Source organism: Acanthopagrus latus, chromosome 17, assembly GCF_904848185.1.
Source record: "Acanthopagrus latus isolate v.2019 chromosome 17, fAcaLat1.1, whole genome shotgun sequence".
In the NCBI taxonomy this organism is placed as follows: Eukaryota; Metazoa; Chordata; class Actinopteri; order Spariformes; family Sparidae; genus Acanthopagrus; species Acanthopagrus latus.
Window position 1 is genome coordinate 22,917,067 of NC_051055.1, and position 15,612 is coordinate 22,932,678.

Consider the following 15,612-nt stretch of genomic DNA (forward strand, 5'->3'; position numbering starts at 1 on the left):
GCCCCCCTGATGCTTTCGTGCGTCTTGGGTTTGCCAGTTAAATACAATCAAATCAAAAATAGAGGATAGAAAACAATGCCAAAAAAAACTCTGCGTACTCTCTGGCACATTCTGATCTTGTTCAAAAGATTACAAACACTTCTCAAGCGTGAATTGTTGACTTTAATGCACAACCCACAAACAGGGATGAGATCCAGAATGTTTCATTATCAAAACTGTACATGCGTGCATTTTGATATAAACGATCGTCAGTCAACAAAGAGCTGTCAGCATGATGCACAGAGTAGAGATTGTGGAGGTGGTCTAATGCTCTATGGTTGTCAGGAACAGGCGAGCGGGACCCCCCTCCTCGCTTCAGTTTGCTGTCAGCTTCTGTTAACATGTTTACCAAATGCATCATCTCCTCCTGAGTTATTTAAACAACTCCGTCCTCCCAAGTTACTAAGATCCGAGGTGACATATGTGCGCTGGTGGCCAGTCTGCTGCACATCTCGCACTGAGGAATCTGCGTCCTTCTGAGAGAAGACGTGAGAGAAGGTTTGGAGGCAGGGATGCTCCACAGTTCCCTTCCAGGATCGACCTGTCAGGCAGCTACAGCACAGACCACAGCCTGTGCCGCCATCCCCCCGACCCCCACCCCACCAACAGGTGATTGGTTATGATTGATGCCAAGAATACCAAAAACTGTGTTTCCGTGCAGCATTTAAGCTTGTGACTGCACGTTGTGCTCTGCCGCGATACCTTCCAGAAAAGCTTTGTGTAGATTTTCGTTTATAGCACTTGAAGATGGGCCACAATGCCTGTCTATTACAGTCTGTCGATGTAGATAAGAACACAAACACATCAAAATGACATTGAAGAACTGATAGCAACAAAGGCCCGTAACTGCATTGCCTAGCGTTGCTTGTGTCTCGGCTAAAGCGCCACACTTGAGCGCACCTCAAAGACTGCAGCCGACAGCAAACTAGCTTGTACATTCTGTGTCTGTGTGAGGGGAAGTAACTCTGCATGGTACCAGGTGGCAGAATGGGGATGGAGAAGTATTCAGTACTCCATATTGATGATTTTTAAACCACTCTTGCCAATGTAGATGCTTCTGATCGAGAACATGGCTTATAAAAAGTTGCAAATGGCACCAGCAGCAAAAGGGAAAATAAGGTGAACAGGCAGTGAATAAACGAAATCATGGACACCACAGCGACAAGCTCAAGGGGCCTTTTTCTGTTTGTCCTGTCCTGCACTGATTCACCTGGCTATACGGTCAATCAAAGTGTTTTCTCTCACAGATGGACTCCGCGACGGTTTCAGCGTGCTCAGGGACAACTAATGCACTCAGTGTAGGACACATTGCGAAAACCAGAGTGAAAGGTGCTCACAGTCAACGGCAAAACCTCATAAACTCGGTTGATTGACATAAGATAGAAGGACAAAAAGCAAACACTGACATCTGAGTGACTGGAAACGGAGAATTTTAGGTGATATTGCTTGAGGAAAAAAAAAAACCCCGAAATGAAGCAGAAAATAAATCACAGCTAAAATAGATGACAGTATATAATAAAACTCTGGTAAATGCTGCCTTATATTAAAAACTACTGCACAAAGTGTGATCTCTCCTGAATTAAATCCTGAGAGATAGTCACCTGAAATTACTTTCTTACCAGAGGAACATTTGGAATAAAAACCAGCTGCTCCAGTGTCTATATAGGATTTACAAACTGCTCCATTTACGGCTTAACAAAAAGATCGGTCTTATTCAAGATAGTGAGTAGAAATATGAATTAATGTGCAACGTGACATGACTGATACTGCAGGTGCATGTGTATAAGGAAGGATCTGATGCAGTCTTTTCTAAAGAAGGCTTTAATATCATCTCTGAAAAGCTGCATTGTGTCTGTGGAAAGTCTCAATTTCGCAACACTACGTTGCGTCCCGTCTTCGCTCTGATGAGCTCACCTGCCTCTGTCAGGTTCCGCTCACTGTCAGACTGGATGGGAGAAAATGGGAAACACGCTCCTCGTGTCTTTTTGTGCCTTATGTATTTTCAACTTTCCCGCCGCATTGGCAGGAACAGGGACATGTGGAGGTTCCAGACTGTAATGCATCCTGCAGTGGTGGGACAGAAATACTTCAATTGATGGCAAGAAAAAAAACCAAAGTTTCAATGTCACGTAATGATGCTTGATGTCTATAGATCAGGGAGTGAATTTGCCTCCACTTCGCATAGCATCTTATTTACATAACCTTGGCATTTATTTTTTTATTTTTTTTAACGACAGATGGTACAATTAAATGGGGAGCACAGCCGCCATGAGAATCCGCTGCCTTTGAATGTAGATTGAGCGAAAACAAGTGGCGGTGATGGAGTGCTCGGATATGAGGCAAAGATTACCGAGCTCTTTTTGCTTGAAGCCTCTCTTCTCTGCTGGGATAATGTCACATGCCCTGGCCCCGAGCCATTTGCGCACCATTTAAATGCATAGAAAAGCATCAAGTACCATTGCTATTCTGTAATTGTGCGGACCGCGTATGGTTACGAAATCCCGGCAAAGCGCTCAAAAGCACAAAACGCTTGTTGAAACCCGGCTACTTTTTCTTTACTGATGAAGGCCTTTTTGTTCGTTGTCTGTGGCATTGTTTGTTCTGACTGTGCTCTTGATTCCAAATTGCCCCAACGTGGCAGAATGACCATTTACTCTATCCTGTCTCCATTCATTTACACCTTTCTTTCCCATCTTCCGTCTCTCCCGTCTCCCTGCAGGCCCAGACCATGGGGATGATGACAGAGTATTACCACTATATCTTCACCACTCTGGTAATGTACCACGCTTGTTAATGCAAATGGAGTCTCGTTTGTTCTCATCTCCCCACCGCTTGAGTTTTTGATGAATAGCAGCTAATTGCCAATGGAGTTTGGATCCAGTCCATAATATCAATTTTGTTTGACAAGCTGGCGGCATAATGGAGTCTTCAGTGTGCTGTAGTAAACACTCTGCTTTATAGTTAAGTCAACAGTAGTCTTTGAGGTGGTGGCGTCAAAAAAAACGACAGCTTGCGGTCCGGAACTGTAGGATTGCACCCACGTGCTAAATTATATATATTTATGTGAACTGGCATAGTCATCAATCTGCACCTAATAAACTGGCAACAAAGTGTATGTGGGTACAAATAAAAATAAGCAAAAACTACTGTATTTAAATTGTCTAAAGGTTTTAGTCGCCACCAACTGGTAGAAAGCCAGCAAATAGAGGGGTTGTTTGGATCCATTAACCAACGGTGATGCAAAAATATCACCCACCCCAGGGTCAGTACATCCAAGATGTACTGGGTCACTTTAACCCAGTGTTTTTAAGTGTGTATGAACAAATGAGTTGCCACAGAGAAGATGGAAAACATCACGAGTATGACGTGTTTGGCGGTTATGATCTTTTCAAGAGATCTGATCGCAACAAGCATCAACAGCCTTATCTCTTAAAATGAAAAAAAATCTGATAGAGGCTTTAAGATTTTTTTTTTCCATATCAGTTATGTTTAACGTTAGCAAGGTGCGTCACACCTTCAATCCCGTCTTGATCATTTTAAGTCCCCATTCTGCTGAAATGATCTCGTCTAACTAATACAAGCAGACCCAGCAGGGAGCTGTTGCTGCTCTTCACTGAGACGCTGGCTATCTGGTGACAAACAGACTGAATGGGAATGAATACCAGCATGATCTGTGCTGTTCCTTTCACTCTCTGTTATTGTCTCTGTTTCTGCACACACACACACGCACACACACACACACACACACACAGGCTGCCTGTCTCTCTGGACCCTGCCAGTCTGTTGTGATAATGCGATATGACACCGAGGTGCAGGCATGATGTGTGTCATATTTCGCGCTTGACAGCGTGGCAATGACATTGGTCTGCCATGCATTGTGTTTGCGTAGCATGTCTATCGCTTTAATAGGGAAACCAAAAACTCCTTTACATAACTAGGCTGCTGATGTATAGCTGTGTTCAGCCGCGGCAGTTTTCCAAGCAGAAGAAACAGACACATATGCACCAGAGGGGTTGACTTAAAAACTTTTATTTGATTTTTTTTTTTTTCTGCAACATCAATATTTTTTTCACACGGAAGGCGGGATATCTTCATAGAATCACAGTGTGGCACATATCTAAAGCCGCAATATGCTGTCATATTGACAGACACACCATGAAGAAGATTATACCTGGCGGCTTGATTTGATCCAAAATGATGAATACTCGCATTGTATATGCGACGATACAATTTCCTCTCGATGGAATCCACTGATGTCTGTGTTTTATCTTCTGAGGTGAGGGAAATGCCGACTTATTAGAGCGTGTAAAGGCAACAGTAGAAGGGGGTACAGGGTAATAACTTCCTTGTCCTTCGAAATGAGACTGTCATAGCCCCTGCCTCGCCGTAGCTCCGAGAACCCTAAAAGCTGAAGACTTTATGTTTGCCGCGTCCATAACACTTTTGTATGCGCTCAAACTTTATGCAGCTTGTCCTCCAGGTAAAGATTTCAGTGTAGTGCCGCCGCAGGATTATGCTGATTTTATGTTAGAGATGTGTGTGCGAGGCAGCACCACAAAAACTGAACTTATAATTGGAACAAGTTGCTTTTCTGACATCCCAAAAATGCCCTAATAGAAATAAAGATGAATGATATATATATATATATGTATATATATATACATACATATATATTTTTTACAAACAGTTCTGTCCCAGTTAGTTTGTATTCTTTGCTTCAAAGCTCAGAAACTTGTAACCTGAGCTACTTTTCCGAGCAATTGTGAATGTCATATAGAACAACAGTGATTTGCTTTTATCCGGGTTCATGAAAGAGAGTACTGTAATGCATTCTGGTGGGAAAGAAAGAAAGAAAGAAAAAATGTAGAGGAGAAATATTTCAGTGACTGGCGGCGACTGTTCTTTAGTAAGTGTCTTACACGCTCTCGTTCCCCCAGCACTAACCCCACAGGGTGCTAATGAAATATCTATGTTCATCCAAATGTCTTTTCCAAGCCCCGTGGCCCATTCCGACACAACATGTGTCAACATGTGACTTCACACTTCAGCTACAATGGCTGCCCCAGAAATTACAGCAGCTCAAATTGAATTGCTTATTGCTCAGAAGTTGCCATGGGAATGCAAGCGTTGCAATATTAATATGATCCGATAGAATTGGCAATATTGGTCCTGTCTTTAATTTCTCTGAGCTACGAACAATCATTACAGTGTATACACAAATAAAGACTTCACCTTTAATGATTTGCTCACCTAACTAAGTCAGACAAAATATTTTTCAAGCTTGTAGTTTGTGCAGTACAAGCCACTGTTACTGTATGTACGTACGAGGACAACAACAATTCGTCAGTTATAAAAGGGTTTGCCAGCAGAAGGGCGACTCCGCCTCTGGAGCCTTCAGATTTAATTCACCACACAGACGCTGCTTCAGACTCCATGCTTAAATCTCCTGATTTGACATTGAAAACTACTGTATTTCGCCTTCCTTTCACTCTCTTTGGTCTTAATATAGTGCCTCTTTAATCAGCTGCTGCGTCATTTACTTTTCATGTGAGGAGAGAGCATCTGGGGGGAAAAAAATACTTAGAACAAAGATGCTCAGTGCCGGCAGACTAAATAAAAATCCATCATTCATGACTTTTGTCTCTCTAAAGGACCTGATGGCCATTGACCTGGAGCCATATCGCTTCTGTGGTGTCAACATGACCGGCTTCCGCATCCTCAACGTGGATAATCCCCAGGTGGCTTCTATTGTGGAGAAGTGGTCGATGGAAAGGCAGGTAGCACCTAAACCTGACTCAGGCCTGCTGGAGGGCATCATGACGGTATGTTTTATTGCTTCTGTGTTGTTCCATCCAAAAGTCAGTCATCAAAATGTCAATACAAAAGGGACCGCATTTATCTATCTCTCCGTCTTAGCTATCTATCATACCGTGGTAAGAAATGGTTTTAACCCTAAAGAGGAACCTCATGACAAACCAGATTACCCCGGCTGTTTTTATCTATGTATTGCACACAGCGACCACTTCATCATCGTCTCATTCTTGCACGCAGTCGACTCGTTCAGGCTCGTGTATGAATAAAACAAATAGCATTGGAAGTATGCAAACAGATTTAAGAGGTGCAGCTTCAGTTTGACTAAATGTTTAAAAGGGAAAAGATGCATATTTTAAGAGATTTTAAAAGTGGTATTCCGTTGGCGCCACACTTCCAGTAGCACTACTTCCAGAGTGGTTCCAGTCTTTTCTAAGGAAACGATTAAGACAGGAGTCAGTCAAGGTAACGCGTAAGGTATGTCATTAACAACTAAGTGAACCATTCAGGTATAGAGTGGAACTCAGAAAGGGCAACCTGCCATCACTGAGCCCAGAGTCTTCACACCCATTAACCAGGCAAAAAGCTGAAGCTAGGGCAAGAAATAATATCCATGAACCAAAATGAATGGTAGAGACAAATGGTAGAACAATTCCTGGCTCTGTTCTGGTGGGTGTTTATGCCTTCAGTAGTACAGGTGGGGGTGATATAATAGCTTCATTAAGCCCTTTATTTCGTGCCAATTATCGCTCAACGCGCCAGTCCCCCCCTAAACATCGTTTTCTGACCAGGTGCATCCCTTTACAGCCCATCTTTTTCAAATGGACAGTTTATAATGGATGATGCATGATTGACTCAGTATGTTTCTAAGACAAGGATAGAGACTATGGCTTACTCCGATGGCCCACACAATCCAGACATCAAACTCAGCACAGCCCATTAGGGACAGGGATAGTGCAAGAGTTTCATAGCCTTCAGGCTGTTGGAGGAGAATTCAGACTGTTACACACAGCGAAGCTACAGTAGGCTTGTCAGTAAACATGTTGATAGTCTGAAATGATAATACCGCTAACATAAGGGCAGCTGAGCTAAGTTAATTCTAACGTACCAAACTCACTGCAGGGCAAAAATTCATGCAAATGTGCAACATGGTGACGTTGTGTGATGTCAAGATGTCACGGAATTAGAGGCCTGATGAGGCATTTGTGGAGTGTTTTCTGTCTCAGAGAGGAGCTTTGGTGGGTGCAGACATTGGCCTTTTTAACTTTCAAGATATTTAACATGCACACAAGCTGATATAAACCACTGAAGAAAGGGGAAAAAAAAACTAAAAAGCATAAAAGATCTTGTTTAATGTCTACAAACTTGAAGAAAGTGTCAAAGGGATGATCTGAGGGGAAAAAAAAAAGCTTTGTCAAAAGCTTTCCATATCAGTCAGATTGATGTTGGGCAAACTGTTTATGTCTTTCCACAGACATCAGCTGAAATAATGTTCACCCCTTATTCCAGACAGATGCAGCTCTGACCTATGATGCAGTCCACATTGTGTCCGTGTCATACCAGCACGCGCCGCAGATGACGGTGAACTCGCTGCAGTGCCACCGCCACAAACCCTGGAGATTCGGAGGACGCTTCATGAGTTTCATCAAAGAGGTGATGGGAACCTTTTGGCCTGTTGCTGTTTCATTTAAGTGTTATTGATATTAGAAGCGCATTGACTGAAGGGCGACTGTGACAACAGCAGTGGAGTGAGTGCTGTGTAGTCATTCGGGACTTAGATATTTACCCAGCAAATCAATCATTTCCACCTACAAAGCAAACCGAGCCCTGATAGACACATCAAAGCAGCGTTGTTGTCAGCTTTATAAATTCCCTGTATTCATAACCTATTTTTCCAGAAAGCACGTACTGTAACCTTTTGAAAACACAAGTAGTGTAATCGGCTCTTACTTAATCTAACATGAGAGTCTGACAGAACCTCAGAATACACAAACAAAGATGTGGAAAGTGGCAGATTAAGGGTGTGCAGAGATGCTACTATTTGTATCCTGATTTGTTCAAACGATAAAATAATTTGTTTGTGTCCTGGGTGTGGTTTAGAAGTATTTAAAATGTGCAGGAATTCCATTTTATTTGCCCCTCTTATAATCACACCCATTATTGTGAAATTAAAACATTAACCTCCTGGATCTGCTGTATTTTACACAGGCTTTGCCCTCCAACCAGGATCCCTCATCTGTGATAACTGCCCAATAAATTTGCATATACCCACAGAGCAATCACAATGATGGCTACTGGGGGCCGTCCATATAAAAGGGCAGAGCTAAACCTCTCTCCTCATCCACTTTTCATTAGCAAAATGGATGACAACTTCTGTTCAAAAGTGTTCTCTGTTCAAAGGATACATCTCCATGGTTGACCAACCCTGCTGGTGCTTTTTGTGCCTGAGTGTAAAGCATCCTGACAGCATTTGTGATTAGTTTAAGCATGACTTTTGGCCAGTTTGGGCCTATTTTTCAGTGATGATACCTCTTTATAATGATGACAGTCAGACAGACAGTGGGTTGTTCTCCTGAGCACGACTCACCCGTCCACTGTAGGCTTTGCAAAGAGGGATTGGACTGAAGGGATGATCGACAATTGATATTTTTTCTGCACTGGTATCAAGGGGATTTTAAATTAATTTTAAGGCATTATCAGAAGTAAAGTGTTGAAAAAGTGATCTCTTGCATGTGTAGAGCATGGGTGACAAGAGGTTTTTAAATCTTTCTAATCTAATTACAAACCAGTTAGCGGTCTCTCTTCCATAGATCTTACAGCCGGCATCTCTGTTCTCCAAATGCCTGCTCAACAAAACTGGGTTATTCTAAAAACCCTTACAGCTGCCTCAAGTTTGTTTTCTGACTTTGAAAACACAACATTACTGTTCTTATGAGATCAATGGGGCATTGACCCATGCCAAAAGGGTGCTTTTGACCTACTCGGATGATGGTCCATACTGGGCGTGGCACAGTTCAACTGGTGATGGAAAAGCAAATCACAGCTGCGTTGGTTTGACTCGGTGCAGCCAAGAGTGCCAGTAGAAAAACTCTACTCTCTTCATTTCCCTCTCCTACTCCTGCCGCCCCCTGCTAATTGAATCACTTATTGGTGATCTCCAGTAACCACGACTGGATGAGATGAAAACAGAAACGATCAAGGAACCCTATTCCACAGCATCCCTCTCTCCATCACGATGTTAAAGATGCTAGAGAGTACGATTGGGCCCCAGAGCCAAAGTCATAGAAGGCTGCCAGTGCAGCTGCAGCTGGCACAAAGAAGCAGAATCCTTTTGTCTCACTGTGCCATTGCCTCCACTGTACTTTACCTCCAATCATAGAGGCAAGGGAGCAGAGAGTGCATAGCCCCCTGTTGACCTCACGAGTTTGTGGCTTCACATGTGGTCCAACCACCGGACTGAAAAAAATCCAGGGTGACGGAACTCATGTTATAATATCAGTGGCAATTCCCCCATCCAGTTTTGGGTACAAGGATGTTGTGAGCTAAGTATGGGGTAACTGATGATCTGGCTTTCAGATCAGTTCAGCAGTAAGCACGGGCAGAATCTTGGCGCAAAAGCAGAAAAAAGTACAACCTTTTGTTTCCCCTAAAGCGTCTGCTTTGATGTAAAGTGTGGGTGAGTGGGAGGCTTGAAATGGCCACCGCTTGTGGCTCCACCAAAGGTTTTCTTCACCAGCAGGCATCGTCCTTGAGAGAGAGCAAAGCCTGATCTCACACCGACTAGAATCAGCATAGCCTAAATCCTCAACTCACTTCTGTGATTAGGAGGAGACTAACCATTTTTTTCTTAAGCTGCAAAGATAGGCGGGGTAGGATAGATGTTTTAAAGTCTCCTGGTTTCCCTCCTCCCGCTGCTTAGCGAGGATGATAGTCGATGTGTGTTCAGGACTTTCTGGAGGAACGTGCACTGCACTATTTAGGGACCCGGCAGGATTAAAGACGAGGCCGTAGTGTTTTCAGAGCTGTGCACTAAGGCCAGAGAGGCGATCCCAACTTCACCCACCACCATCTACAGTTGTATATCTTGCGCATCTCTGTTAAAATCACTTTACCTGAGTTTTGTCAGCATCAGAGCACGTGGTACAGTTATCATGCACTGCCCCTCATGAAGCCTCTTAGACAGACGAACGCAGAGACCTCTGACAATGCGACAATGATTACTTTCACTTCAGTCTCTATTTCAAACTCAGCTCAGACTAAACGATGTTTGGGTGCTACTTGTAATATCAGATGAGCTAAATAGCTAATTGCAACGACATGTAAAGCTATCTTAGTATATCAGGAAACTCTGTAAATCACAGGGAGTTGAGGCAGAGCAGCCAGGGGACACAACAGGGAAAACCAACAAACATTTTCTCCATAAAATATGATTCAGTTTCACCGAGATAGCTGGTGGTGTGTGACTTAGTGCCATAAAACATCATGCACTTCTCCCGGGAGATCCTACCCGCCCACCCAGGCTACAAAATTGCAGCACAAGCGACTGGGGAAAGACACTGGGACTGACAGAAACATGATTCACCACATCACATGTCAGTGTACCATGGAAATGATTTTGAAACTGTTTATTTTAAGGTAAAAAAAGTTACATAATGTTGCCTTGAAGACAAAAGCCAGATGTAAGCGGGTGTTTGTGGGGTTTTTTTTGCTCAGTGTGAACGGGGCTTAACAAACCATCCCTGCTGCTTTAGTTTCCAAAGTTTTAGTAAACAAGGAAAGAGGGTCAGCGGTGGGAGTAGAAAGATTGAAAGCACATGTAATCCTGTTTTCAGTATGTGGTTTGGCAAAAAGGAGCGGTCAAGCCTCAGGTATAGATAGCTGTGAAAGTACTCTGCCTAGTATAATTATAGAACTAGGGGTTAGAAAGTGTCACCTTCAGTTTATAATGACTCATTAGAGCATTGTAAGTTTGAGTGCTGCGCTCGAAAAAACAAAAGGTTTCACCTTGGCTGAGAAAACAAAATTCATCTACTTTTACACTTAGTGTGACTGTTTACAAGCCTTCTTACAGAACCAAGAATCCACTGTGTGAAGTGTGCTCCCAAATCTAATGTTACGTATTATATTCCGAGCTAACCATCTCCAATTGGCAGAACATCCGTGAATGCTACTGTTTGTGTCTGAGTTGAAGCGACAATGTGTGCTCGTCTGCCAAATGTGCAAACACAATAACACAAAGGCCCATACCATTACAATGCACGACAAACAATGACTTGTGCGCGCGTGTGTGTGATACATAGTTATCTGTCTGAACAAGCAGCAGCTATGTAAGTGACCTGCAGGGATCGTGACTAAAAGCCAATGAATTATTCTTACATTGTCCTTACCCAAACACACTGAAGTGTTCGGTTATAAAAACACTTACTCAGGCCTGATTTACACTCTCTTGAGGAAGACAGGCGTGTGACATGCTCTGAAGGTCGAACTGGCCCTTTGAGTGTGACGTGGCTGAGGCATTTATGTCACTCTCTGAATTAGAGCTGTTCGAACATGCCACCCACCTCGGCGGCAAGAGGCCAGATGGGATGAGGTGTGGTGGGTGGGAGTGGGGGGAGGGGGTTTCTGAAAAGGCGAGAGCCACAAATTTCACCTTGAAGCTTCGATCTTCTCACAGCAAGTTCTGGCAAGCCACGGGGAAGGACAGGTGAGAGCTACAGCCTGTGGGGCTGTCTCGGTTTTGAATATCAGTAGAAGCCCTGCAACTTGACGCACGAGGATTGATTACTCTATTGTAACAAGACTCGGGCTGGGGCTGAATCAAAGTGACACCGATAGACAATTAGAAAATCTGTTTTGGCACGAAGATGGCAAGAGACAAAAGAGCAAATAAATTACATAAATATTGGCACGGCGTTTTCGAAAAAGGATTCCCCCCCATGATGGCTGAGCGTGCCATATCACGCACAAGCCAAGAGTCACCTAAATCATACAAGGGCAATGTAAGACTTAAAGCAATGCGAGTGCTGAAGGGTGACTATCCTCATCTGAGGGTGGAACATGAAAGCAGCAGAAGCAGCCGTTTGTTTTGCCTGTGAACACGTGGTGGCCGGTATCAGGGAATCGTAATAGGGGGCAGTTGTGTGTTTTTCCCCCCTCGTGGGGAATCAAGCAAAAGGCGACGGTTGTTAATTAACACCGCGGTCTGGAGGGAGAACGTGTTGGAGGTGTCGAGATGTAAAACGTAATTAAGAAAAGGAAATGCAGCTTGTATGGTTTGTGTTTGTACTTGGGGAAGCGTGTGGGTGTGAGTTTACTCTCAGTGAAAGATGGAGGGTGTCGTACTTAGTCTGTGGTACGTGTACGTGGATCGTTGTTGCCATTTCAGTCATTTCTACAAGCTTGTTTGTTCATTATTGTTGTCATATTTTATGTTTTTTTTATGCAAAAGTTGATGGAGGAGACAAAATATTGTGTACAACATTAATGCAATGTAAACTACACTAATAAGGCATTATATGTCCCCAAAAAGAGAATATTTTGTCTTGATTGCATTAGACTGGACCGGGGCATAGACTCGTACGTGGTTATGTAAAACAAACTCTATGGATGTGTTTAAATGTGAGTATACAATGCAGATGTACTGCCTTTCTTTCAGTCCCACTGGGATGGATTGACGGGGAGACTGTCATTCAACAAGACAACTGGTCTACGCACGGACTTCGACCTGGACATCATCAGTCTGAAGGAGGACGGACTTGAAAAGGTAACCTCTTTGTTTTCAAGGTGTTCATCACTGAGATGGAATAAAAGTAAAAAAAAAAATAAATAAAGAACAAAATGCAAATGCAAAAAGGTACAACCACTCTGGTGACTATGCCCTACAAAAAAAAAAAAAAAAAAAAAAATATATATATATATATATATATATATATATATATATATATATATATATATATATATATATATATATATATATATATATATATATATATATATATATATTTAATGGGATATTGATTTCAGAGATGAAGTTTCAGATTCGGCTCTGGATGTGGAACGGATAATGCAAATCTGACAGTGTCATTTACCTCCTAACAAGGAAGCAAATTGGCTGTTTCAACATAAGCATAAGTTAGTGGATCATAAAGCAAATTGGATTAGGGTACACATTAGGGTGTTAATTGCAGCCTCTCTTAATGATAATTTGAGGTGATGCCCAAAATGCTGTTTGGTGGTAATGAGCTGTATAAACATGTTTTAGAAAAAAAGGAGGGAGAGAGAGAAAAAAAGGAACTAAAAGGTTTGTAATGTAGAACTTATTTTATTACACTGGAAGGCAAAGTACCCTCTGGACTATAACAGCTTTTCTCTACTAGAGGGCTTTTATACATTATGAATACATCAAATAGGGATAAGTCCCATTATGACTTCCTCAAGTACTCCCTAAAGGCTCAACATCATATAATAGCAGGGGCTTTTCAGCTTGTAACCCTTCTGTTCAAGAAGGAAGCTTGTAATACCGCTGCGTTGAAATGATTCGTCTTCTTCTCCCCCCCCCTTTTTTCTCCTCGCCGGCGTCTTGTCCTGCGTGCGGTCAATTAAGTTGAAGCGCAGTCGTCTTCCAAAAAAGCATTTGATGCCATATTAGCATCTTCTCATTGTGTCTCTGGCAAATCCTACGCTCGAGCATGTTAACGTTGATCCGGATTGCTGGATTTTTTTCCTTCTTTTTTTTTTTTTTCTTCCTCTTTTCTTGTATATCCGTGGAATCGGCTTTAACAGTTTGAGCCGTTTAAGATGTGGACTTTTCTCAACTAATCCACTGTAATTGAATATTAGCCCAAGTCGCCGGAATTGCGAGCAGGTTTCTCTCAGAGTGCCACTTTCACTCAACGTCGTCATGCTCGGGAGGGGTGTGGGATGGCGGGTTTGGGGGGGATGCACGTAACACTCTCCGTGTGGTTGCATGAGTGAATAACTTTTCGAATCGAGCCTCTTTTTTTTTTTTTTTTTTGGCTAATCATGTTTAATGAATGGAGCTAATTGTAATTGGGGCACAATTAGAAAAGAATTTTCGCAAAGCGGGAAAGCATTCACAGATATTTTTAAATCTCTCTCCTGGAGTCCTCTTTGGTTGTGTGACAAGCTGTAACTAATATGCTTTTCAAATTAGAGCATATGCCTCTCTCTGGATTAGGCAGAGAGGACATTAGCAGAAGTTGTTCATGCTCTTTTGTGTGTGTGTGTGTGTGTGTGTGTGTGGTGGTGGGGGGGGGAGCTGTGTGTCTTTAAATGGATCCACCTCAAGCACAAAACCCCGGCGAATATTAAAAGCTGTGTCTGCTGTAATAGAGAAGGCAGGAGGGATGAGCAGGGGAGGAGGGCTTCTTCGGCGGAGGGAACGACTTGCAAACAGAGATTGCTACCGACAGCCACAGGACTATTTGTGCTAATGATATGTTCCAGACTGTGTCTCTACAATATGCAGAGCTTCTCTGCCCGAGGGCTTCTCGCATGTATAACTGCTTTTATTTGTTCAAATCTCTTGGCTTATCTCACCGAGACTGCGGCGCAAAATTACTTTCACAGCGTAATCCGACCGGCAACCCATCGCTGCACCTTCATTCAGATTAACTGTAACCTGTTTGCAATATTTGCTGTTTTTTTTTTTTTTTTTTTTTTTTTTAATAATAATGTTCTGTTTGCTTTAGCCCCCGTATTTCTTTTTCATGTGGATCCACACACATGCACACACGTAAGAAACTCATTGTTATTGACAGTATGCGACTATTCATACACATAAAAAGATTTCAACATTATTCTGTTTTGATCGTTTGTGGGCGTAACTCAGTTTGAAGTGGAGGGCAGGCGATGCCGTTATTTTAAATCTTTTTGTCTTTAAATCTATATTTTCCAGAGTCAGACTAATTCTGCCGTTTTTAACACACATTTCATCAAACAATTCAATTTTCGTTGATTCGTCCGTCCTGCCTGATTTCGCCCCCAAACCCAACCCCGCCCGTGCTTTCCGAAACACCCTGGCCCGCTGATGCAAAGGTGACCGAGCCAATCATCTAATGCTGCAGGAGATGTGTTCAACCTGGCACTAATGTGGGAGACTGGTTGGCGGGGGAGGCCGCGGGGGGTCACAGCTCACCCAACAAACGCAGAACACTTAGCTACATGCTTTTTATTTTTTCTCTCCATCTTCCGCAGGTGGGGAAGTGGAGTGCGTCAGGAGGTCTCAACATCACTGAAGTGCCGAAGCGAAAAGGGATGAACATCACCGACTCCCTGGCTAACCGCTCCCTCGTCATCTCCACCATCCTGGTAGGTCAAATGCGTAGAAAAAATGTCCTGCCCTTCATGTCTCCTCTCTTTCCCTTCCAGATGATACACTGGAAAAATCAAGCTCTTGCAAGAACAGCTCTCTCCTAAAGTGATATTGGTTGCAGGGGAAAGAGCATGGGGCATGTTATATTCCGAAGTTATTGCAGCATTAGGCAGACGGTGCGCTCAGTTTACATTTCTCTTCTCCGAGACTGAGATGTAAGATATTTGCTAAATATAAACACAGCATAGATTTCACATTAGATACTGTGTTATGATGCAGTTAGCTCAGCAAACTCGGCACAGCAGGGCCTGTCAACCTTCGGATTTCCCCACACGTTGGTGCGCACTGTGCTGTCGTTTGAATGATGCATATACATAAAGAAAAAGTTTGGATGGTCTGGATGGATGATTCTTCTTTTTTGTGTCTTT

The 15,612-nt window shown here is 42.9% G+C and overlaps 1 protein-coding gene across 1 annotated transcript in view; it reads left to right on the top strand.

The window, feature by feature from the left end:
• LOC119006275 (glutamate receptor ionotropic, kainate 3) overlaps positions 1 to 15,612 on the top strand; it is a 108,005-nt gene that overhangs the window by 62,985 nt on the left and 29,408 nt on the right. The window contains exons 5-9 of the mRNA XM_037074801.1: positions 2,759 to 2,812; positions 5,691 to 5,861; positions 7,360 to 7,503; positions 12,506 to 12,613; positions 15,067 to 15,180. Of these exons, the coding sequence (XP_036930696.1) occupies positions 2,759 to 2,812; positions 5,691 to 5,861; positions 7,360 to 7,503; positions 12,506 to 12,613; positions 15,067 to 15,180 (591 nt within the window). The remainder of the gene's footprint in view (positions 1 to 2,758; positions 2,813 to 5,690; positions 5,862 to 7,359; positions 7,504 to 12,505; positions 12,614 to 15,066; positions 15,181 to 15,612) is intronic.